Genomic DNA, 24024 nt, shown 5'->3' with positions numbered 1-24024 from the left:
GGACCCACATCAATAATTATATAAGTAAAAATTTCTAAGTCCAAACCTAAAAATTTTTTTTTCAACAAAAAATTAATGTTTATAATGACTTAGATTAAGAAAAAACGTGTTTTTAACAAAAATGTATTCACAATATTTTTTTTATGTAATGTCCACATAATTAATTAGTAAAAATTTCTAAGTCCAAACTAAAAAAAATTTTTTTTTTTAGACCAACAAATTAATGTTTATAATGATTGTAAACAATAAAAAACACATTTTTAATAAAAATGTATTGATATATTTTTTTCATAATAATATAAATATTATTTTAAGAATATTTATCGTTCTTATTACATTAATAATATTGTTATAATTATTATTAAATTATTTATTTGTTACGGTGTATTCGTGTCAGTAAGTGCTTTATTGAATCATTACAGCAGATCAACAAGTCACTGACAATAAAACGTCGGTGTTCAGTAGTTAGTCTCCGTAGTATAGTGGTTAGGGCGTTAGTCTAGTAGTCCGTAGGTCGTAGGTTCAATCCCCGCGTGCGTTAAATTTTATTTGTTTCTTAGGTTTGCGTTTATTCCGATTTTTCTGCATTGTATTCGTATAAGTATGCAATTTAGTGATTATATATACCGTTTAATAATTTAATTAACAAATTTCTAATTTTTTTATAAATTTTTAATTTATAAATGAAAGGATATATATTAATTCCCACATATATGCTAACATTATTTATGAATTTGCTTTTGGTCACAATTTCATTAAAAAAAGTAAAAATCGTTAAATAATAACGTTATTTATTTATAATTCGACTTATTTGTTATTAATAAACAATTTATTCATTAATTTGAATGAAAACTAAATCTATGGGCCCCAGCTGGATTTTTCCTAGGTGGGCTGTGGCTGGATTCACCGTTACAAGCCAAGGAATCGCCCACCTGGGCCATCCCTGCTGGGACCCACCTAGAACCTGGGAAGCCCACCTGGGACCCACCGTGGGCCCACCTCACTTTTCCACACGGGTTAGGTTTACAAAAGCCTCAATTATAAATATGAAATATCGATTTAATTTTGAGTGAATAATTACTCCTAGTATTTTTCTATTGTTATTATTATTATTATTATTATTATATACCTGGCAAATTTCAACACCCCATGAATACAAAACGTGAGAGCGAACAAAACGATGATGATGATTCAAAAACTATTTAAAATTCTTCTCTCTCAATGGATATGGGTTGAAGTTGAAAAATGTCAGACACTACGTGCGAAATAGAAAGAGGTTTTTGGGGTTCAACACGAGCCCTAAAATTAAGGCCCGAAGGTGAGAAGAAGACCGAGTTCATATTATACGCATAGGTGTATCTTCATTACCTGGAAATTTTCGAGACCTCAACAAGAGGAATTCGTGTTCGGTGATTCATCCCAACTCACATCACTTACTACTGGACCATATATATATATATATATGTATATAGTCTCTCGACAATAAATTAAATGGACATGGAATTTGAAATTGCATCCGGACCTCCCTCCAACTGCAAAAACCTATCTTCCAGTCTGAGAAATCTTTCAAAGTGTCCTCTTGAAATTCCACACGTTTCTCTTCCTTCCGCTTTAGCGAGAGATATAAATTTAGCATCAGAAACTATTATCTCAAAATTTTTCGCTTTTTCTCTCTCGAATTTCTCATTTTTGGAAGGAATCGAAAAATCAAAAAAGTGTCACTCACATAATTTTTATAATTTAATTTTAAAGTTAAATATTTTTTAAGAAGCTACTAGCACAGAATTTTTCAAACTTTGATGTTTGTATAGTAAACAAAAAATATTTAAGTTTAAAATAATCTTCGAATTATTTTATTTATTTATTATATCATTCATTCTGTCCGCTGTTTCAAGCTAGTTTTGTGTATGCTTTTGTTTTTTTTTTCTTTAAAAAATATTGTTTGACAAATCAAAAAAATACAGGTATTTTTTCACGATTTATAATAAAACGATATTAGAAATTAAAAAATTTAAAAAAAAATTATGATTAACAAATGAAAAATATACCCGTTTTGTTTATTATATAATTCTTTTAATAAAATTCAAAGTTTTTTGAAAAAAATAAAAGAAAAAAAATGTTTATAAATTCTATTTGAAAATTACAAATTTTAATTGAAAATGAAATTGAAAATTTTTGAATATAAATAAATAAAAATAAATAATAAATAAACAAAAAAATTTTAATCAAAAAAATGTTCTGCTGTACTTACGAATTTCTTTGATTGTAATATTATTTGAAAACATCAATAACTTCTTTTATAAATAAATATTTAATTATTATTGTAACTGTAACTTGTTCAAAATTATTTTCATATTCAATTATTATCTAAAATTTAGAGAAAAATTCGATTTTAAATCAATTTTTATTAGAAAACTCTGAGAGAATTAAATTATTTAAATATAAAAGTAAATTGTTTATTGAATAATTAAATTTTTTTCAAAATTAAATTCTAATAAAGAATTTTAGCAACAAAATTTTAAATAATTGAATTCTTTTGACGAATTTTAATAAAATTTTTAAGAATAATTGTATTTTTCGAGGAATTTGATTAAAATCATATTAAAAATAATTGAAATTCTGGAATGAGTTTTATTATTTATGAAAATAATTGAATTTTGGCTATGAATTTTGCTATTTATAAAAATAATTGAAATCTGGAAGAGGATTTTTAAAATTGTTCTGAAAATAATTGAATTCTTGAGATGAATATTGTTATTTATGACAATAATTGAATTTTGCAACGAATTTGATTAAAATTACTGAAAATAATTGAATTTTGCAAAGAAATTTATTAAAATTCCTGAAAATAATTGAATTTTGCAATGAATAAAATTCCAGAAAATAATTGAATTTTCGAGAAGAATTTTATTAAAATTCTTTAAAATAATTGAATTTTGCAACGAATTTGATTAAAATTCATGAAAATAATTGAATTTTGCAAAGAAATTTATTAAAATTCCAGAAAATAATTGAATTTTCGAGAAGAATTTTATAAAAATAAATAATTAATTTTATTAAAATTTCTGAAAATATTTGAATTTTCCAAAAGAATTCTATTAAAATTCATGAAAATATTTGAATTTTCCAGAAGAATTTTATTAAAATTGATGAAAATAATTGAATTTTCCAGAAGAATTTTTCTATTTATAGAGTTAATTGAAATTTTGACGAGGATAAACAAAAATTTTTTGAAAATAATTGAATTTCGAAGAAGAATTTTATTATTCATAAAGATAATGGGGATTCGGACAAGATTTTTTTTTTTTAATTTTGAACATAATTGAATTTTGTGATAGTTGAATTTTTCAATTTTTGAAAATAATGGAATTTTTGCAATTATTTGTAACTTTTTCAAAATTTAAATTTTTTAGTGTTTCAAACTAAAATTCTTCCATAAATTTATTATTTTTAATAATTAATTAAATATATATATATATACAAATTTAACTTATTTCGGTGGAAGCTATTGAATTATTAAAATTTTTCAAAAGTCTTAGTTCATTAAAATTTCTAATTAAATTCATTCAACATTGAATGTTTATAAAATTTCAAATTGAATGCAACTATTTTCAAGTTGAATTAATTTTGAAATATTTAAGTAAAATTATCCATTAAATAATTTCTACTTTTAATAAAAATCCCTGACTTTTCTCTGAATTTCCTTTGTCAGAATATACGATTATTACAGTTATAAGAATATTGAAACTATATTTCAATTCAAATTTTATTTTTATGAAAAATAAATTTGAATTAAAAATTTCTACTTTCTATTATTTTTGAAATTGCTTTAAAAATTTAATTTCTAAAATTAAGTTGCTGCCAGTTTTAGCTTCACGTACTGTCATCGACAATTATTATTTACAAATTTTTCCTTAGGGGCCCGTGTGGAAATCTGCCCAAGTTAGCCCAGTTAAAAACTGGGAGCCAGCTGGGCCCCACCTGGGCTTCCCATTTTCATAAAAATATTAACATTATAATAGAAAAAGTCTGAAAATTAAATATAACTATTCACAATAAATCATTCTACAATTAATTCATAATAATAATAATCATTATTATTTTAAACAATTTATTATTGTCAATAATTATAAACTTTTATTGTACTACACTAACAGACATTTAGTTTTATTGAAATTTTAAAGTTGTTCCAGCTGAATTTATTTATTTAATAATTAACTCATCAAGGTATAACGGTTTTTAATACATTTTAATAATTGTTTAAACAAATAATTGTTGTTATTTAATAACTTTTGATACACATAACTTAGAAACTTGCAATTTTTTTTCCTAATTTTGCAATTAACTAATAGGAACGACATAAAATAAAGAAAATTTATGGTTTTAACAATTCAGAAATTGTTTAAACAAATGATTGTTGTTATTTATTAACTTTTGATACACATAACTTAGAAACTTGCAATTTTTTTCCTAATTTTGCAATTAAGTAATACGAACAACATAAAATAAAGATAATTTATGGTTTTAACAATTAAGAAATTGTTTAAACAAATTATTGTTGTTATTTATTAACTTTTGATACACATAACTTAGAAACTTGCAGTTTTTTCCTAATTTTGCAATTAACTAATGTAAATAGTAAATCATTCGGATGTTTTATGATTTTAATTTTAACAATTTATCAAATGTTTAAACAAATAATTGTTGTTATTTACTAACTCTTGACACATAGCATCTAGAAGAATGAAGTTTTTTCTTATTTTGCAATTAGTTAATCAGAGTAGTAGTAATTGTAAAATTAGAAAGAAACTGCAAGTTTCTGGATTGTTTGTATTAAAAGTTAATAAACAATAACAATTATTTGTTTAAACAATTTCTGAACTGTTTAAATCATAAAATACTGTTATTTCATACTTTTCAGATTAGTTAAATATAAAATTAAAAAGAAACTGCATTTTTTTAGGTGCTTTGTGTCAAAAATTAGTAAATAACAACAATCATTTGTTTAAACAATTTTTGAATTGTTAAAACCTTAAATTATTTTTATTTCATGTGGTTCGAATTAGTTAATTGCAAAATTAGAAAAAAACTGCATCTTTCTGGAAGCTAGTGTCAGGAGTTACTAATTAACAACAATTATTTATTTAAACAATAACGACTGCAATATAACATTAGTAAAATTTATTATATATAATAACAAAAATCGTTTACAGTGAAAATTATTAAATAGTTTAGTTTTTCTTTAACATTTAATAATAAAACTTTGATGTAATTATGGTCATCTTCGTACATGAATTGACAATTGACAAACATGTTAACATTTTACGGAAGCATTTTAGAGTTTGTCTATTGACCCACTCACGGTGGGTTCCGGTCAGGCGAAATAATATTATAAGTGGGCGTGAGCTGGGCCCTACCTGGGCTTCCCAGTTTTTGAGGACCCACATCAATAATTATATAAGTAAAAATTTCTAAGTCCAAACCTAAAAATTTTTTTTTCAACAAAAAATTAATGTTTATAATGACTTAGATTAAGAAAAAACGTGTTTTTAACAAAAATGTATTCACAATATTTTTTTTATGTAATGTCCACATAATTAATTAGTAAAAATTTCTAAGTCCAAACTAAAAAAAATTTTTTTTTTTAGACCAACAAATTAATGTTTATAATGATTGTAAACAATAAAAAACACATTTTTAATAAAAATGTATTGATATATTTTTTTCATAATAATATAAATATTATTTTAAGAATATTTATCGTTCTTATTACATTAATAATATTGTTATAATTATTATTAAATTATTTATTTGTTACGGTGTATTCGTGTCAGTAAGTGCTTTATTGAATCATTACAGCAGATTAACAAGTCACTGACAATAAAACGTCGGTGTTCAGTAGTTAGTCTCCGTAGTATAGTGGTTAGGGCGTTAGTCTAGTAGTCCGTAGGTCGTAGGTTCAATCCCCGCGTGCGTTAAATTTTATTTGTTTCTTAGGTTTGCGTTTATTCCGATTTTTCTGCATTGTATTCGTATAAGTATGCAATTTAGTGATTATATATACCGTTTAATAATTTAATTAACAAATTTCTAATTTTTTTATAAATTTTTAATTTATGAATGAAAGGATATATATTAATTCCCATATATATGCTAACATTATTTATGAATTTGCTTTTGGTCACAATTTCATTAAAAAAAGTAAAAATCGTTAAATAATAACGTTATTTATTTATAATTCGACTTATTTGTTATTAATAAACAATTTATTCATTAATTTGAATGAAAACTAAATCTATGGGCCCCAGCTGGATTTTTCCTAGGTGGGCTGTGGCTGGATTCACCGTTACAAGCCAAGGAATCGCCCACCTGGGCCATCCCTGCTGGGACCCACCTAGAACCTGGGAAGCCCACCTGGGACCCACCGTGGGCCCACCTCACTTTTCCACACGGGGGGTCAATAGTGGAGCAACTCCAGAATAAAATTGAAATAAATCTGGAAAAGTTATTTCGGAAAAAAAAATTTATGAGGCAGGAGTTAATTTTTTATTTTTTGAAAATTGAGCGAGCCCATCTGAAGTGAAATCGAGACGAAAAAATTTGTGAGAGAGAAAGAGAGAAAGAACTTTAAGATGAACACGTGCGATAATATTGTTGTACGTTCATCTTAAGAGTTCATCTCTACAGGTAGAGAGAGAAAGAGGGGAATGAATTTTTCTAAAATGGAGAATAGAATAAAAGGGATTCGAGCCCTTGGATATTTTTAGTTCCCCATCACTTGTGTGTATCCAGTCAAACCTGTTTTTTTCTATCCCTATTCTATTTTAGGACCAAACTACCTGCCGTGTTTGAGAGTAACAGGTAGATTTTCTTTGGTCCAGATACACAATAACTTCTGGCCCTCTAGGAGGGCTTCTCAAAATTTTAGTTCAATTGTCTCTTAGTCTTAGGTGCTTCGTACGGTTCCGGTTTTTAAGTCACATTTAACATCCTCAGCACGAACGAAACATGAACATAAATTTTTCATTTGCAATGGTCATTATCAAGTAAAAAAAAAATTTAAGGACAAAAAAGTGGACGTTTCATTGTTATTTGTAGGTTTTTAAACGCGAACAAATACAAAGAGGGACAAATAGTATCGTATTTCGAATATTAATATTTTTCAAATCTTGAGTTTTTAAAAAGATAAAGTCGAACTTGATCCTTGAGAAAAGGTATAAAAATGAATTTTTGAATCCATTATCATTATTATTATTTTGTGCCTTGAGAAAAGGTATAAAAATAAATTTTTGAATCCATTATCATTATTATTATTTTATACCTTGAGAAAAGGTATAAAAATAAATTTTTGAATCCATTAGAGCACACAGCTATAGAAAGTAAAAATAATCTTTTTTGTAAAGCGATTTCATCCCGGATCTGCATAAACTTTCAAATCCGTTTTCCCTGCATAGTGAATCAGAAAATTATGAGTAAAACGATGACGAACGGATTTTTTTTCGGAATTACGTAGGAATTAATTTGCGATATAATTTTGAAACGATCTGATGTTGAAGGGGATGAGGATCTCTACTCTCTGCTGGCAAAAGTGGAACTGCTTCCGTTAGAAGGTTATCCGGTGTATAGTGTTCTCGAGAAGCTCGTGTGAAGTCAAGATATATATTCTCTCTTTCTAGCCAAGTACAATTAGCTTGCAAAGATTACTAATTAACCCCGTGAGAATCGGAGGGAATTTCAAATGTGCTTACCTACTTTGCAACTCATGTTTTAAACTCTTAGGGAGCCATCAACGACGACGTCTCTGCCAATTCAAATCACCTGCGAAAATTATTCCCTCTTCTTCATGAAAATTAATTAACATTTAATTAATTGACTTTGACAACAGTTCTAAAAGTTCGTTTCTTAGATCATTTTATGACTAATTCTTCATTTTAGGTTCTTATGCATCTTTCTTCACTGTATGTATACCTTTCTTCACTGAAAGTCAAATTTTTCAGATAAGAATTAAGATTTTCACAAACATTCATTTTATTTAAAAAAAAAATAATAATTAAGTTATTGATGTTTTTGAATAATTTTCGTTTTAAAATCCTATAAATAAATAGATAAAAATAACTTCATTTTTAAATAAAAATATTTAATCACTATTTTTTTTCTAGAAATTAAGATATTCAAAAATTTTAAATTCAATAATGAGAATATTATTATAAAACTTGCTACTTTGTTACTGTAACTTCTTCAAAAATTATTTTCATCATTACGATTATTCATTTCTAGAAATTTCAACTAAAATTCTTCAATTTGTTTTTAATAATTCTTGAAAAAGTTCTTTGTGAACTTTCAAATTCTTTTGTTTACAATTTAATTTTACGAAATTTCGATTATTCTGCGACATTCTTCAATTAAATATATTAGAAATTAAAAACTTCGAATAATTAAAAAAAATTCCATTAAACTTATTGATGAAAAATTAATTCTATAGAATTCTTAATTAAAAGTATGAAAATTTTAAATTTACAAAAATTTTAATTTGAAATTCATTTTTAAATCAATATTTATTAGAAAATTCTACGAGAATTCAATTATTTTAGTATAAAAATAAATATTTTATTAAACAATTGAATGTTTCTTAAAATTGAATTTTTATAAAGAATTTTATCGACAAATTTTTAAATAATTGAAATCTCTTGACAAATTTTAATGAAATTTTTAAGAGTAATTGCATTTTTCGAGAAATTTATGAATTTTTGATGAAAATTGTATTAAAAATAATAATTGAAATTCTGCCAAGGAATTTATTAAAAGTTTTGAAAATAATTGAATTTCGGAGAAAAAATTTATTATTTATAAAGATAATTGAAATTTTGATGAGAATTTTTGTAAATTTTTAAAAATAATTGGATTTCTGCGAAGAATTTTATTTAATTTTTGAAAATAATTGAATTCCAGCTAAAAATATTGTTATTTTTGAAAATAATTGAATTCCTGATAAAAATTGTGTTATTTTTGGAAATAATTGAATTCCAGATAAAAACATTGTTAATTTTGAACATAATTGAATTTCTACGAAGAATTTTGTTATTTATAATGATAATTGAATTTTTGCCAAGAATAGTATTACATTTTCCAATAATAATTGAATATTGAATAATAATTGAATTTTGTTATTTATTAAAGTAATTGAAATTTTGACGAGAATTATTAAAAATTATAAAATAATTGAATTTCTCCGAAGAAGTTTATAAAGTGTTTGAGAATAATTGAATCATGTTGAAAATATTGTAATTTCTGAAAATAATTGAATTTCTGCGAAGAATTTTGTTATTTATAATGATAATTGAATTCTTGCTTAGAATTGTATTATATTTTTCAACAATAATTGATTGTCTGCGAAGAAAATTATGAAAAGTTTAGAAAATAATTGAATGTTTTTAATAATTGAATTCTTTTGAAAAATTTTTGAAAACAATTGAAATTTTGCCAAGAATTTTATTAAAATTTTTAAAAATAATTGAATTTTGGCAAAGAATTTTGCTAAAATAATAAACATAATTGAAATCTTGACGAGGATTTTTAATTGGAAAATAATTGAATTCCTGCGAAGAATTATATTATTTTTGAAAATAATTGAATTCTTGAGACGAATTTTATTAAAATTTATTTTTAAATAATTGAATTCTTTTGTAAAATTTTATTGAAATAGTAGACATTGAAAATAATTGAATTTTGGCAAATTTTTGAAATTAACTAAAATTTCTTTTTCTATGAAGAATTTTATTAACATTGCCCGTAAAAATGTTATAAATAAATAAAATTATTATGAAAAAAATTAAATTGTTAAAAAAAATTTCATTAAAATTTTTGAAAATATTTTAATTCTTTTAAGAGATTTAATTAAAATTGTATTGACAATAATACTTAAATTCAAATAAATAAATTATAGGAAGGCTTTTTAAAATAATTGAATTTCTTTGACGAATTTCAATAAAATTTTTTAAAATAATTTCATTTTTCGAGAAATTAGATTAAAATTGTATTAAAAATAATTGAATCTCTGTAAAAAATTTGATTGAATTGAGAAAAGTTTTGGAAAATAATTGAAATTTTGCCAAGAATTTTATTAAAATTTTTGCTTTGTAATCCTGTTTGAACAGTGTTTTGGATAATTTTTAATTTGAGGTTCATAAATGTTATCTTCTTCACTGTACCTTTCTTCACTGCGCGACAAGTTTCATCATCCTTGTTAGCTTACATTCTTATTAGCTAACATAATTTTGACCAATTTTCAATTTTTGGTTCTTAACATTTATCATCTTCACTGCACCTTTCTTCACTGCGCGTCGAATTTTATCATTCTTGTTAGCTATTAGAAAATTGAAGAAATAAAAATGAAGTGAAGAAAGGTGAAAAGTAAAGAATGATAAAATTTAAGAACCTAAAATGAAAAATTGTCCAAAATGATGTTCAAAAATAAGAAACGAACTAGAAAAGTAGAAGTTAGCTTCAGCTAACAAGAATGATAAAATTTGACGCACAGTGAAGAAAGGATATAAATTCTTTTCCATTGTAAAAACTTTTCCGAGAGTAATTGGTAAATTACAAGGAATTATTTGATCGACAACTGAAAAATTAGAGAAGTAGGTGATGGGTTTTTTCAAGGGATTGAGAATGAAATGATAGAAAATAATGTTTGGCTAGATGAAGCTTTGCTGTGGTAGAGTTGAACAAAGGTCAGAGCCAATCTTTGCTAACAATAAAACGAGTACAACTTTGGCTCAAGAACCTTCGAAGCACTCTTAACCAATCAGCGTTGAGCTCCAAGAATCTCGCGGGAGAAAGGACCTCGAGTCGTGGTCCAGAGGTCCGTTACAGCAGCGCGTCCTATCGATACGTAACCGTACTATATAGTAAGTGTATAGTAAAATAACACATGAGAAAATATAGGTATTATCAATTTTAATTGTACTTGTAGTCCTTGTAGAAAGAAATTTTACTTTTCTTGAAAGTGTCAAATTAATACTAAAATGGATCAAATTGATGCTAAAATTTTTGGAGCATTTTTTTATTTGATCCGTATTTTTGGTATCAATTCGTTGTAATATGATTTTTTTAAGTCATCAGTGAGTTGAAGTAGAAGAAGTAGAAGAAGTAGAAGTTTGAAGTAGAAAAAGAAGTAGAAATAAAGTCACTAGTTTATCAAGTACACGGAGAGAGAATATATATTAAATTTTGTAAAAATATTTTCAAATTGGGGAAAAAGTGCGACAAAGCGAAATTTTGATATCAAAAAATACTAAACTTTAAAAAAACTTATATGAAATTTAGTAAAGTTATATTAGAATTTAATTAATATTCTTGATATTTGATATAATTATACTAAATTTCACATAAGTTTTTTTAAAGTTTAGTATTTTTTGATATCAAAATTTCGCTTTGTCGCACTTTTTCCCCAATTTGAAAATATTTTTACAAAATTTAATATATATTCTCTCTCCGTGTAGAGCTAAAGAATCATCTATAATCTTTCAATATACATTCTTAGTCAGCGAACACAATGATAACCTATATATAAAAACTTTAAAACCAATAAGTACCTAAAGCCTTTCTAATTCTGAGATGACTCACCAGAAACTTTCCGTTTCTCTCTCTCTCTCTCTCTTTCTCTCTTTCTCTATATCTTTCCCTCCAGCATCCTCAATTTCAACAAAATATGAAAAATCAAAACATTATCACAAAATCATCAGAAAACTTTTTTACAAGAGTTAAAAATTTCCCATAAGTTTTTCGAACATTTTGCTGCTTCTAAATCTAAAGTTTTAAAAATTTTAGATTTAGAAGCAGCAAAATGTTCGAAAAACTTTTTTTGTTTTCTTGACAAAAAACAACTTACCTTGAGGGCACAAAAAATGCAAGACTCTCGCATGCAGGCATGACCGGAAAGTTCTCTGAAACTCCGCCGGAAAATGTCCAGATGCCACAGCACCTATAAAGAAAAAAAAAAGATACATTTTTTTAGATATATTCCGCAAAGTGAATAAAAGTGAATAAGTGTTGAAATTTTAAATTGCCATTTATATATTGGCAAGGGGGATGTGAAAAGGAATCTAATAATTTACTTGTTAGTATAATTTATGTTAAGTATATAGTGTGATGTAAGGCAACTTTTGCGTTGGTATCAAACTTATAACTTAACAATAAAGCGTATAAGTGAAAAATGTTGTATATGACCAGACAAATTATATATGAGGCGAGTAAATGACGAATGATCGTTTGTTTAACTCTTGATAATAAGATAACAGACTTTTTTTCCCCATTTCAAATCTAATGTTTCTATTATCAACAATAAATTATGTTTAAAAAAAATAGAAAAAAAATTTATATATCTTGAGACGGATTTGTTAAATTATTCCATTACTTTCATAAATAATAAATAACTAACAAAAATCTTGATAAATAACAAAATTCAATTATTATTATCATAAAGAACAAAGTTCTTCACAGGAATTTAATTATTTAAAAATTTTTTTTTATAAAATTCTTCGAAAAATTCAATTATTTTTAAAAATAACAAAAATTTTAGCAGAAATTCAATTATTTCAAAAATTAGCATAAAATTGTTCGCAAAAATTCTATTATTTTTCAAACTTTTAAATAAAGTTCTTCGAAAGAATTCAATTATCTTTTGAAAAATAACAAAATTCTTGGTAAGAATTCAATCTTCGTCAAGATTTCAATTATCTTTATAAATAGAAAAATTCTTTTCGAAAATTCAATTATTTTCAGAAATTTTAATAAAATTCTTTGCAAAATTCAATTATTAGGAATATAAAAAAAATTCTTTGCCAAATTCAATTACTTTCATATAATTAATAAATTTTTTACACGGATTCAATTATTTTCAGGAATTTTAATAAATTTCTTTGCAAAATTCAATTATTTTCAGGAATTTTATAAAATTCCATGCAAAAATTCAATTATTTTCAAAACTTTTAATAAAGTTCTTGACAAAAATTTTTTTTACAAAATTCTTCTTAGAAATTCAATTATTTTTACAAATAATGAAATTCGTCTCGAGCATTCAATTATTTATTAAAAGTATAATAAAATTCTTCGCAGAAATTCAATTATAGTAAAGAATTTTTTAAATTTCTCTTCGAAAATTCAATTATTATTATTATAAATAACAAAATTCTTCTCAGAAATTCAATTATTTTCTAAAATAACAAAATTTTTAACATGATTCAATTATTCTTAAACACTTCATAAACATCTTCGGAGAAATTCAATTATTTGATAACTTTTCATAATAAAAAATAGATATTCAAACAGATATTCAATTATTATAGAAAAATGTAATACAATTCTTGTCAAGAATTCAATTATCATTATAAATAACAAAATTCTTCGCAGAAATACAATTATGTTTAAAAATTTACAAAAATTCTCGTTAAAATTTCAATTATCTTTATAAATAATAAAACTTTCTTTGAAATTCAATTATTTTCAAAACTTTTAATCAAATTCTTGCCGGAATTTCAATTATTTTTAATAATATTTTAACCAAATTTCTCTAAAAATGCAATTATTCTCAAAATTTGTCGATAAAATTCTTTATGAAAATTGAATTTTAAGAAACATTCAATTGTTTAATAAAATATTTATCTTTACACATAAATAATTGAATTCTCGTAGAATTTTCTAATAAATATTGATTTCAAAATTAATTTTAAATTAAAATCTTTGTAAATATGAATTTTTTATACTTTTAATTAAGATTTCTATTAGAATTACTTTTTTTCATTAAGTGTAATGGAATTTTTTTTAATTATTTCAAGTTTTTAATTTCTAATATATTTAATTGAAGAATGTCGCAGAATAATCGAAATTTCGTAAAATTAAATTATTTGTAAACAAAAGAATTTGAAAATACACAAAGAACTTTTTCAAAAATTATTCAAAAAAAAAATTGAAGAATTTTAAGGGCATTTGAACCTTGATGACGTCACACATGCTTTGCACAATCTGTAACGTCATCAAGGTTCAAATGCCCTTAATTGAAAATTCTAGAAATATAATCGTAATGATGCGAAGATAATTTTTGAAGAAGTTACAGTAACAAAGTAGCAAGTTTTAATTATTATAAAATATGAAAAATACGGTTAAAATTTTAAAAAAATAATTGAATCCTTGAGAAGAATTATGATCCCCAAGTTTTGAACGTTCAAATGAACGAAATATTTTTTATTGAAGATATTTTAATAAATTGCTAATCACAAACAAATTTAAAAACTGAAATATTTACGTTTAGAAACTCAGTAATTAATTTTTTGGATAGTAACGCAAAATAATTGCAATAAAAATTTAATTTGGAGAAGAGATAAATAAATTTCGTTCATTTGAACGTTCAGAACTTTAGGATCTTGAAGAATTTTATTATTTATAAAAATAATTGAATTCTTGTGAAGAATGTTATTACTTATAAAAATAATTGAATTTTTGCGAAGAAATTTATAAAAATCTATTTAAATAATTGGTTTTTTTCGAAAAACATTAGCTTTTAGTGTAAAAAATAAAAAAAAGTATCCAAATAGTAGCAAATCGTAAAAAAAGTAGTAAATAGTAGATTTTAGTAGATAAGTCCGAGGCCTGCATACGTTTAGGAAAAAAATAAAAATTTTCTCTTGAAATCAGGGAAAAAAATAAGTTTTTCTGACAGAACCTGTTTCAGTTCTTAAGTTCAAGTTCAAAAAAATAGTAATTCTATGTCTTACATTTGAAACTTATTTATTTTATTTTTTTTCGGGGGGGATTGGCCCTGCGGCCCTGTAGGGACCCTTTTCACCTGTCATGTCATTCGAAACGCCCATTTTATACAAAATACCCCATTTTCCTAGGATGCTTTATGAAGAACCCACTGTGAGACTATAACGGCTGGTGGGAACATTATTAGTTGAATCAATAAGCGTGACTTTCTATTGTTTTGGCATTATCGACCTTGTGGAGGGGAGAGGACGGCTAATAGAATTAGGATTCATTATGATTATGAGGATAGTAAAAGTTAGAAAGACTTTCAATTTATTATTATAAACATCAGATAATCACTTTGGAATTATGAAAGTTTTCCATCGCTATTATAATCTTGTTTCTATTGTCAAAAACTTTAAGGAATTTCAAGTACACTATTGATAATTATATGCTCGTTTTTTTTTGTTTTCTTCACCGCGGGAAAATATGAAAGTAGTAGAGAAATTTAGATTTCTTTTTTCCAGGATCGATTTTTAAAAATCAACTTTGTATATAAGTTAAAAGTAGATTAACTATTATTAACTAAAATTAAAAAGTGAATAACATTAGAAAATCAAACATTTATACAATAAAATTGAGAATAAAAATTGTCATGTTCGGTTATTCGGATAAAAAGAAAGAAAAATAAAAAATACAATAAAGGCACATATTGTCGATGTGGAAAGAACATTATTCGATGTATGAAAAGTATCTGTTATTTTGCTCCAAGCCTTCAGCACCGGAAAAAGAAAAATTATCGTCCTCTGTGCTGTACACTTGTGGAATATGGTACGGAAATTGTGATTTACTTTCCCTGTGCATAATGCGCAGGATATAGTCAATAGTAGGCTATCTTGTATAGCTAACCGACTAGTATTCTATGGACATTAAGTAATGCACCACATTCGTACGCACAGAAGCTGTTTTTAACACCCTTCATTTCATGCGCGAATCTAAATAGCAATTCCAACTTTTCCAACGTCACTATTATTGTTCTATTTTTTTATTATTATTGTTGCAGCATTATTATTTTTTTTTATCTTTATTATGTTGCGTTATAAGCGTTCCGAGAGTATAATCTGCAAATTCATTCAGCATTACTTGACATATATGTGTTAAAGTCCTTCGCTTATTTACGATCTGAAAAACACTGTATAACGAGGGCAATCATCGAATTCCATGAAATCATATCTTTTCCATGTATTTTACGATTATTTTATACTCTCTATGCAGCTACCGATTCCATTCGATCTCGCCTCGATTACTGTTATTGTGTTTTCGAAATTTCGAATTCTATTAAATTTTATTAGATAGGAAGTGATTTTCTGTGTATAGAGGCGGAGAAAGTTGCCAGGGTTTTAGGGGAACTTTTAATACATTTTTAAAAAGCTAATAGAGATTCTTTAGGAGATTACAAATTTTTTCCTGCGCTTTACGCATTTTTATTTTTATAAATGTTCTACAAATAGTTATACAATAATTTCCTAAGCGATCTTTCGCAGTGTTGCCGCACGCTTCTGCTATTTTCAAATACCCTTACTTTTTCTGACTACCCAGAGAAAAATATTATTTAAACCAAATATTATATTTTATTTGAGTTTTAAATAAACGTATATTTGTCTCAGAACTAACTAGACTTTTTATTTTGTTTAAATAAAAATTTTATTCGACATAAAGAAAACAAATATTTGAGCCAAATAGAATTTTATTTAAACCAAATAAAATTTATTTGAAACAAATAAAAAGTCTATAGTTGGTTCTGAGACAAATATACCATTTTTCTGAATGCAGGTTTTCCAGGTTAAAAACGGAATTTTTCCAGGTTTTTAAAACGAAAATTATTTGAAAACATCAATAACTTCATTTTTAAATAAATATTTAATCATTATTTTTTTTACTGAAATTAAGATATTCAAAAATTTTAAATTCAATAATAAGAATATTATTATAAAATATGAAGATATCAATTTATTAATTGAAAAACAATTAATAAACTTTCTAAGAATTAAATGATGTTTATAAATAAAAAATTCTTTGCAAAAATTCAATTATTTTCATGAATTTTAGTAAAATTCTTTTCAAAATTCAATTATTTTCAGGAATTTTAGTAAAATTCTTTGCAAAATTCAATTATTTTCAGGAATTTTATTAAATTCTTTGCAAAATTCAATTATTTTCATGAATTTTAGCAAAATTCTTTGCAAAATTCAATTATTTTCAGGAATTTTATTAAAATTCTTTGCAAAATTCAATTATTTTCAGGAATTTTATTAAATTCTTTGCAAAATTCAATTTTTTTCAGGAATTTTAGTAAAATTCTTTGCAAAATTCAATTATTTTCAGGAATTTTAGTAAAATTCTTTGCAAAATTCAATTATTTTCAGGATTTTTATTAAATTCTTTGCAAAATTCAATTATTTTCAGGATTTTTATTAAATTCTTTGCAAAATTCAATTAGTTTCAGGAATTTTATTAAATTCTTTGCAAAATTCAATTATTTTCAGGATTTTTATTAAATTCTTTGCAAAATTCAATTAGTTTCAGGAATTTTATTAAATTCTTTGCAAAATTCAATTATTTTTATAAATAATAGAATTCTTCTCAGGAATTCAATTATTTATTAAAAATTTTAATAAAATTCTTTCCAGAAATTCAATTATTTTCATAAATAATTAAATTCATCGCAGGAATTCAATTATGTTTCTAAATTTTAATAATAATCCCTGCAAGAATTCAATTATTATTAATATAATTTTAAATTAATTCCGTTATAAACGCAATTATTCTTAAAGATTTGAATAAAATTCTTCGAAAAAATTCGATTATTTAAAAAAGTTTGATATATTTTGTTTTTTAGAGTGTAATATTTTTTTTCCATTTATTTTTAATTACATTTCTGGAATGAATTTAATTATTATCAAAAATTGTAATGCAATTCTTCGTAAAACTTCAATTATTTTAAAAAATGGTGATAAAGTTCTTTATAAGAATGGAAATTTCAGAAATATTCAATTATTCAATAAAATATTTGTTTTTGTATTTAAATAATTGAATTCTCGTAGAAGTTTCTAATAAAAATTTATTTAGAATTGAATAAAATAAAATGATTAAAGTTTTGGATAATTTTATTTATAACTTTGAAGAAAAAATTATTGAATTTTGAATGAATTACTTTTGTTATTTTTAGAAATAATTAAATTTCAAAAATGCGATACATTGAAATCATTAGAAATATTTTAATTCTTGCAGATAAAATAAATAGATATTTAAATATTTATTTTAAATAATTATTCCATTTTTTAATGTAATTAAGAAATTATAAAAAATTGAGTCAAGTTTAATTTCTCGTTAGCTACTTTTTTACTCCTTTTTTCTGACTTTAAGCTACTTTTAGTTACTTTTTACAAATTAATTATCGAGTACGAAGCTAGCCTATGGAATATTCTGATTAATATTTACTAATAATATTAATATTTACTAAATAAATAAATATTAATATAATATTATATATTAATATTTTTGTGTCAAACATCAAAGAGCCCAATTTTAATAATCTGTTTAACTAAAGTTTTCGGTTTTTAATTCTCATTTTGGTACAGCGGATATGAATAATTGGGTCTATATAGTAGTATGAAGATATGAAACAAAAATTCGAATAAACTTAGAAAGTAACTTCCTGGATGTCTCAATTAGAGTGCAGAGCATATATATATGTTCGAAGTGAGACGGTAATTCATTTTTTCCCCGCTATTGCTGATAGTATATGAAAAAGGTGATTTCCTGAAGCATCACCGTAGGGCTGAAAAGTGAATCGAATTCCACTGGATACTTGACAGATTAAGTAGATCATTAAAGTTTAGCCAGAAGGGAAATATTTCTCTATCATCAATATTCAAGATCAGCTTCCATCCGAGAAATTAGTCGCTAATGATGGTAATTCACGATCTTATTTAATATTTTCAAGTCGTTCGATTAACCACGACTCTTGATTATTTAATATTTTTTACCTTTTATATTTTTCTAGCTACCTTTTTCTTTTTTTTAGCTTCTTTTTGGCCTTTTTTTAAAAACTTTTCCTACAAGTCACCAATTATGCTCAATGCTTCCACATTTGGTAGTTAAATTCTTTCTGCAAATATTAATATTTTTTTAATACAACATCCTGGTTTTCATGAAGGAAATAATACTCAATAGACGAATATTGTACAGTAAAACACCTCTCTGTGCGTTTAATTAGTTGAAGTTAATTAAGAAGAGAAGGCCATGGAAAGTCTATAATTAAATTACTAAAGCCTAACGGTTCTTGACTCGTTATTTTACTGTCGATTCTCATTTTTTTTTCTGCTCCTATCTGATTTCTAATTTCGATGGGTCCTGTTACGGCTTTGTAATAATCCTAAAGTTTGACTCAAACTTTGAAAGAAAAAAAAAATTAAAATTCTCGTGGGAAACATTTCTTTTTTTTTGTTGTACTGAATACTAGAATTATAATATTTAGTTTGGGAAATTCGCGAATCGTTCCGGATTGTTCATTGTAGCTATTTCTGTATAAAAGAGGCTGAAGTATTCTCCAATCTCATCCGTAGATTAGAATTTCAAAACGCACTGGATACCTAGTTATTCCTGGCGTGACGAAGCGCAAGGACTTTTAAGTCACACAAGTGTCACTGCGTGACGATTTTTTTTAGAAAAAAATTTGTAAATGTTTGAATACTTTTTACTTAAATAAATAATATATATACAAATTGTATCTAAAATTATTTTTCTAAATGCTTTTTTTTACTCAAAGAGTGTAAAAGTGTTTGGAAAATAAAATAATTTAGCAAAAGATTCCCGAAGGTCATAGAGTTCTCTCCCATTTTCTATGAGTTTAGAAACTGGTAGTTGAACTTAACTTGAACCGAGAACGTTTTATATACAGAAAAAACATTTATTTACACTGATAATAAATTCATTTTTATTGCATTGAAATAAATTTTCAACCATTAATTAGAGAATCAAACAAATTCAATTTTTATAGCCGAAAATATTAATAGTTTTTTAGAAATTTCTATTGCCTTTCATTTCAATAAAACACAAATCAAAAGATAGTTTTTATGTGTGTATAATGTATAATATATTGAAGAAGTAAAAATAGAATCCTCTGGTGGTATATAAGCTTGAGAACCTGTTACTTTGGGCGTGGTTTTACTAGCGGGGCCGCGGGAAGAAGTAAAAAAAACCATTATTTTCGATCTTCCATCACCTTTTTATACGAATTCGGCCCTTGGTTATTGTTTATGGTTTTTTACTTTTATTGATATCGAAATAAAAAAAAATTATTAGTTTTTTTTATCTAGTATTGAATTAGTTTATGTAATACCAGATAGTGATAGTTGTAAAGTCTAACAATGGTTATAGTAAGAGTAATGCATTATTGCAAGTACGAAAGATTTACAATTACTGTTATTAGTATTATAATTATAATTACAATTACCATGTACAATAACAGTTAAATTAAAGTATACAATTTACAGTTATTTACTACTTTTGTATTTTTTTGCTGTTATTTATTTCTATTAGCTTTTTAGTCTAGTAATGCTTACTGATGCAAATTTGAATATTAAGCAATGGCGCAGTTTGTGTAAAATTTTACCGTAAATGGTGAACAATTAGTCGATTTTAAATATTAAATTTTAACGTTTTTTTTCTGCAACTTGCACTTAAAGTTATCGCGGAGCACTTATTTTTCCAAAATTCTACCTTGGTTTTTGAACAATAACAAATATTTAACTCAAAAATCCAATTTTCAAAATTAAGTGTATGGTTCAGGTTCATGTTGGTTTTTAAACAAAAAGAAACAATTTTTAAAATTAAGTGAACTGGTATCACTTTATAGCTTCGGATGTTAAATTTTTCTGGCCCCGGGCAAAATTCGATCCGCTCAAGTAGCAATTGTTTTCGCTATTCTAATTCATAATACAGACCGAAAAATCCTAAATAACTGCGGTAATCTGCAAGATACGTTGTGTGAGGGTTTATAAACAGGGGCATATTACATAAATAACGCTATACTCCCCCAAGCTTGAAACCGTGCCTCGCTTTTGCGGCGAACCAACCTAGAGTTTGGTTCCCAGGCGCAGTCTGCATGAATATTCACAAACTAAAACCATTTACAGGAAGAATAATGTTGTACATTTAACTATTTTTCCTTAAATCCTCCCATGAACCAAGAAATATCATCAATTCATAACTTGGTGGTTTTATTTCAACGCCGTTCTTTGCACCTGCTAAGCAATGGCCGCGTCGAGAAACTCTGACGATCAGAAAGATCAAAAATCGATTCAATCGATTTTTTACGATTTTGGAAATTTAATCATAGTTTTACTGCAGATATCAAAGAGACAAAAAACGAATCAAAAGTGTTGCAAAGCTGATGCTTTGCAACACTTTTAATTCGTTTTTTGTCTGGAATTTTTGGATCAAATGTTGTTGCAAAGCTGTTGCTTAAAGCACGCTTAACTGAGGCTTAAAAGAAATCCCTAAAGTTGACATCGGTGATCAGTGTCGAAAAATATTTTTTTTTGAAAAAAATCATCTTAATTTTCTCCAAGGCGGAAGGTTAAAAAAGTATTTTTTAAGTGTCTTACTTCCTAGGGGAGGGAAACAAGTGAAATTAGCTAAAAATTTATCACTGAAATCGAAAAATAGTTTTCGACGCTGAGCCTCGAGGGGAACTTCAGGAACCTCTGCAAAGTTATGTTTAAAACATCTTAAACAAAGGTGTTTCTGGCCTAAACATTTTAATAGGTTTAAAGTAACTCTGTAGTCACTTTTAAGCCTGCTTTTAAGATAATTAAGGCGAAACATCTTTGACAAGATGAATTGTCGCAAAACTAATGACGATTTTTCGATAAATCTTCAATGACCCCAAGCGAAACATCTTTGGAAAGCTAAGATTTCGCAGAAGTGCTGAAGAGTTTTCGATAAATCATCAATGACCACAAGCGAAAGATCTGAAATCTTGCAGAACTGCTAATGTTTTTTCGATTAATCATCAACGATCCGAAGCGAAACATTTTTGGCAAAATGAAATGTTGCGAAATTGCTAACGATTTTTCGAAAAATCATCAATGATCCCAAGCTAAACATCTTTGGCAAAATACAAAAACCTTGCAGAACTGTTGAAGATTTTTCGATAAATCATCAATGATTCCAAGCGAAACATCTGAAATCTTGCAGAAATGCTAACGATTTTGGGTGATAGACAATTTTTCGGTAAATCATCAATGATCCCAAGCGAAACATCTTTGGCAAACTAAAATTTTGCAGAACCGCTGAAGATTTTTCGATAAATCATCAATGATCCCAGACGAAACATCTTTGGCAAACTAAAATCTTGCAAAACTACTAACGCTTTTTCGATAAATCATCAATGATCCCCGGCGAAACTGGTTAAACCGGTGGCGGTGTGTCGCGATTCTAAAATGGGAGAATCAACAAGTGTCCCCTTCCCCCCCAACGTTGGAAATTGTCGAGCCGTGGTCCCCATGCGTGAATCGCAAAAAATCGAGGTCAGAATAATGAAAATTTTCTATGCAGAAAGGGATTTTTTTTTTACCTTGGCAATTTGAAACAGCGCCTGCCTTCTATGTCGCTCCTGCTTCATTTTTCGCCTTTCTCTCTTCGCCTCCTTTTAAATCCAAATGAATATTTAAGAAATCGGCGTAAAAACAAATAAGTCACTTATCACTATTGAGAGTAATCGTCAACACACTGAGCGTCATCATTTTCGCTAGAGGTACACACAGACACAAAAAAATCAGTTTTTTTCTTCCTCTATTTAAAAAATGGCACAGACACACAAACACTGAGAGAGCGCGCAATGAAAGGAACACCTTGGAGAACACTCTTGGAGAAAAGGGTACTTTCTGACGCGAACGACGATGCAACAATGCCCGGATAGGGCCCCGCCGGCTTCTAATCGACAGCAGCGACGCAAAGGACTCCAACGGACAGGTGAGGAAGTAAAAAACGAGGGATAAACACGATACGAGTGAAACTATATAGAAACTCAACCTCAATGTGCCTCACACAATGCTGAGGAAGCATATAGTGTGGAATACTGTAGTTTACTCTTGAGTTTACTATATTGTGTTTACACTATAGTAAACACGGCCATCTTTACTACGGAGGACCGGCGTGGGTGAGAGAGGCCCTTGGGTCACTTGGTGCCTGGTGGGGCGCGAAACAAAAATATCGTGGTGGGGGGAGAGAACGGCGCTAGAGGCAAAAAAGGGCCAAGAGAGGGGGAGGGACGTGAGAACAGGGGTTAGTGGGGAGTAGAGTGGGGAACGTAAGAAGAGGGGTTAGTGGGGAAAGTAGCGAAGTAGGGAGGGGGGAGAAAAGTGAAGAAAAGAAGAAACCGGATTGGGAGAAGAAAGAGGCAGACGAACTTGGTGCCTGGGGCTGATTGGCGATTATTGGTGGGGATAGGGCCTCAAGAGAGTTCGGATGTAAGAGGGAGAGGGGGGGGGAGAATCTTGATACACGAAGGAGAGGAAGAAACCGGTAAAGAAAAGTCTCTCACGGGACTACGTTTTACGCTACGTTACTCCGCTACGATTTCGTTACGCAATTTGATTTTTGAGTATAAGAATGATGATGATGATGAGTAATTTTGGGAGACGAGTTTCGGTTGTAGAAATACAATTCTGGCAGTGGGAGTGGGAGTATATCCTTGAAGGAGGGCAACGTCGTTAGTTTGCCCACTGTGCGTTTAACGATTTTATGGAAATTACCAGATCGCATATAGGTACACGTTGATTTTTCATTTTCCAGACGATTGGCCGTGAAATTGACACGGGGAATTACTGTCAATCGAAATGGGAATTTAATGAAATTGGAAGATAAGTTTTTGAGAAATGAGTCAAGATTATGTCTATAAAATCTTTATTTATGTAATTTGTTTAAAACAAGCGGATTTTGTCAAATGAAGGAAATTTTTAATTTTTCCCCAAATAGCATAGAACAGCCTTGACCATTTGCTTACGTTTTTTTCTATTTTTTTTTACCAAACTTTCTTCTACTTTTTCATGGGCTTTTAATTCTCAAGTTCTGAAGGTGAAAAGGAAGAAACTTATAAGGGTTGAAATGTACTTTTCAAAGAGAGTTTCTATCAATAGTTGGCAAAAGCAGTTAAGTTAAGACGGCGTAAATTTGGTAGAAGCAGCGCAGAGCGGCAGAAAGAGCAGAGTGAAA

The 24024-nt window shown here is 26.7% G+C and overlaps 1 protein-coding gene and 1 long non-coding RNA gene across 4 annotated transcripts in view; one reads left to right on the top strand and one right to left on the bottom strand.

Moving 5' to 3' along the window:
• The window catches only part of LOC122497565, a 242112-nt gene that overhangs the window by 26023 nt on the left and 192065 nt on the right, over positions 1-24024 (bottom strand). The window contains exons 1-2 of one of the 3 annotated variants that reach the window (XM_043623679.1): positions 22385-22860; positions 11891-11983 (exon numbers count right to left, since the gene is read on the bottom strand). In XM_043623679.1, the coding sequence (XP_043479614.1) occupies positions 11891-11983; positions 22385-22432 (141 nt within the window). In that variant the 5' untranslated portion in view covers positions 22433-22860. Of the gene's footprint in view, positions 1-11890; positions 11984-12116; positions 12136-22384; positions 22861-24024 lie in introns of those variants that run through there. The other 2 variants (XM_043628665.1, XM_043608585.1) reach the window with 2 other exon arrangements.
• LOC122499740 overlaps positions 1-24024 on the top strand; it is a 59526-nt gene that overhangs the window by 32730 nt on the left and 2772 nt on the right. The gene's annotated exons all lie outside the window — the stretch shown is intronic.

The sequence above is a fragment of the Leptopilina heterotoma genome, unplaced genomic scaffold (genome assembly GCF_015476425.1).
Source record: "Leptopilina heterotoma isolate Lh14 unplaced genomic scaffold, ASM1547642v1 Lhet_0, whole genome shotgun sequence".
In the NCBI taxonomy this organism is placed as follows: Eukaryota; Metazoa; Arthropoda; class Insecta; order Hymenoptera; family Figitidae; genus Leptopilina; species Leptopilina heterotoma.
This window is presented reverse-complemented; position numbering and strand designations above follow the sequence as displayed.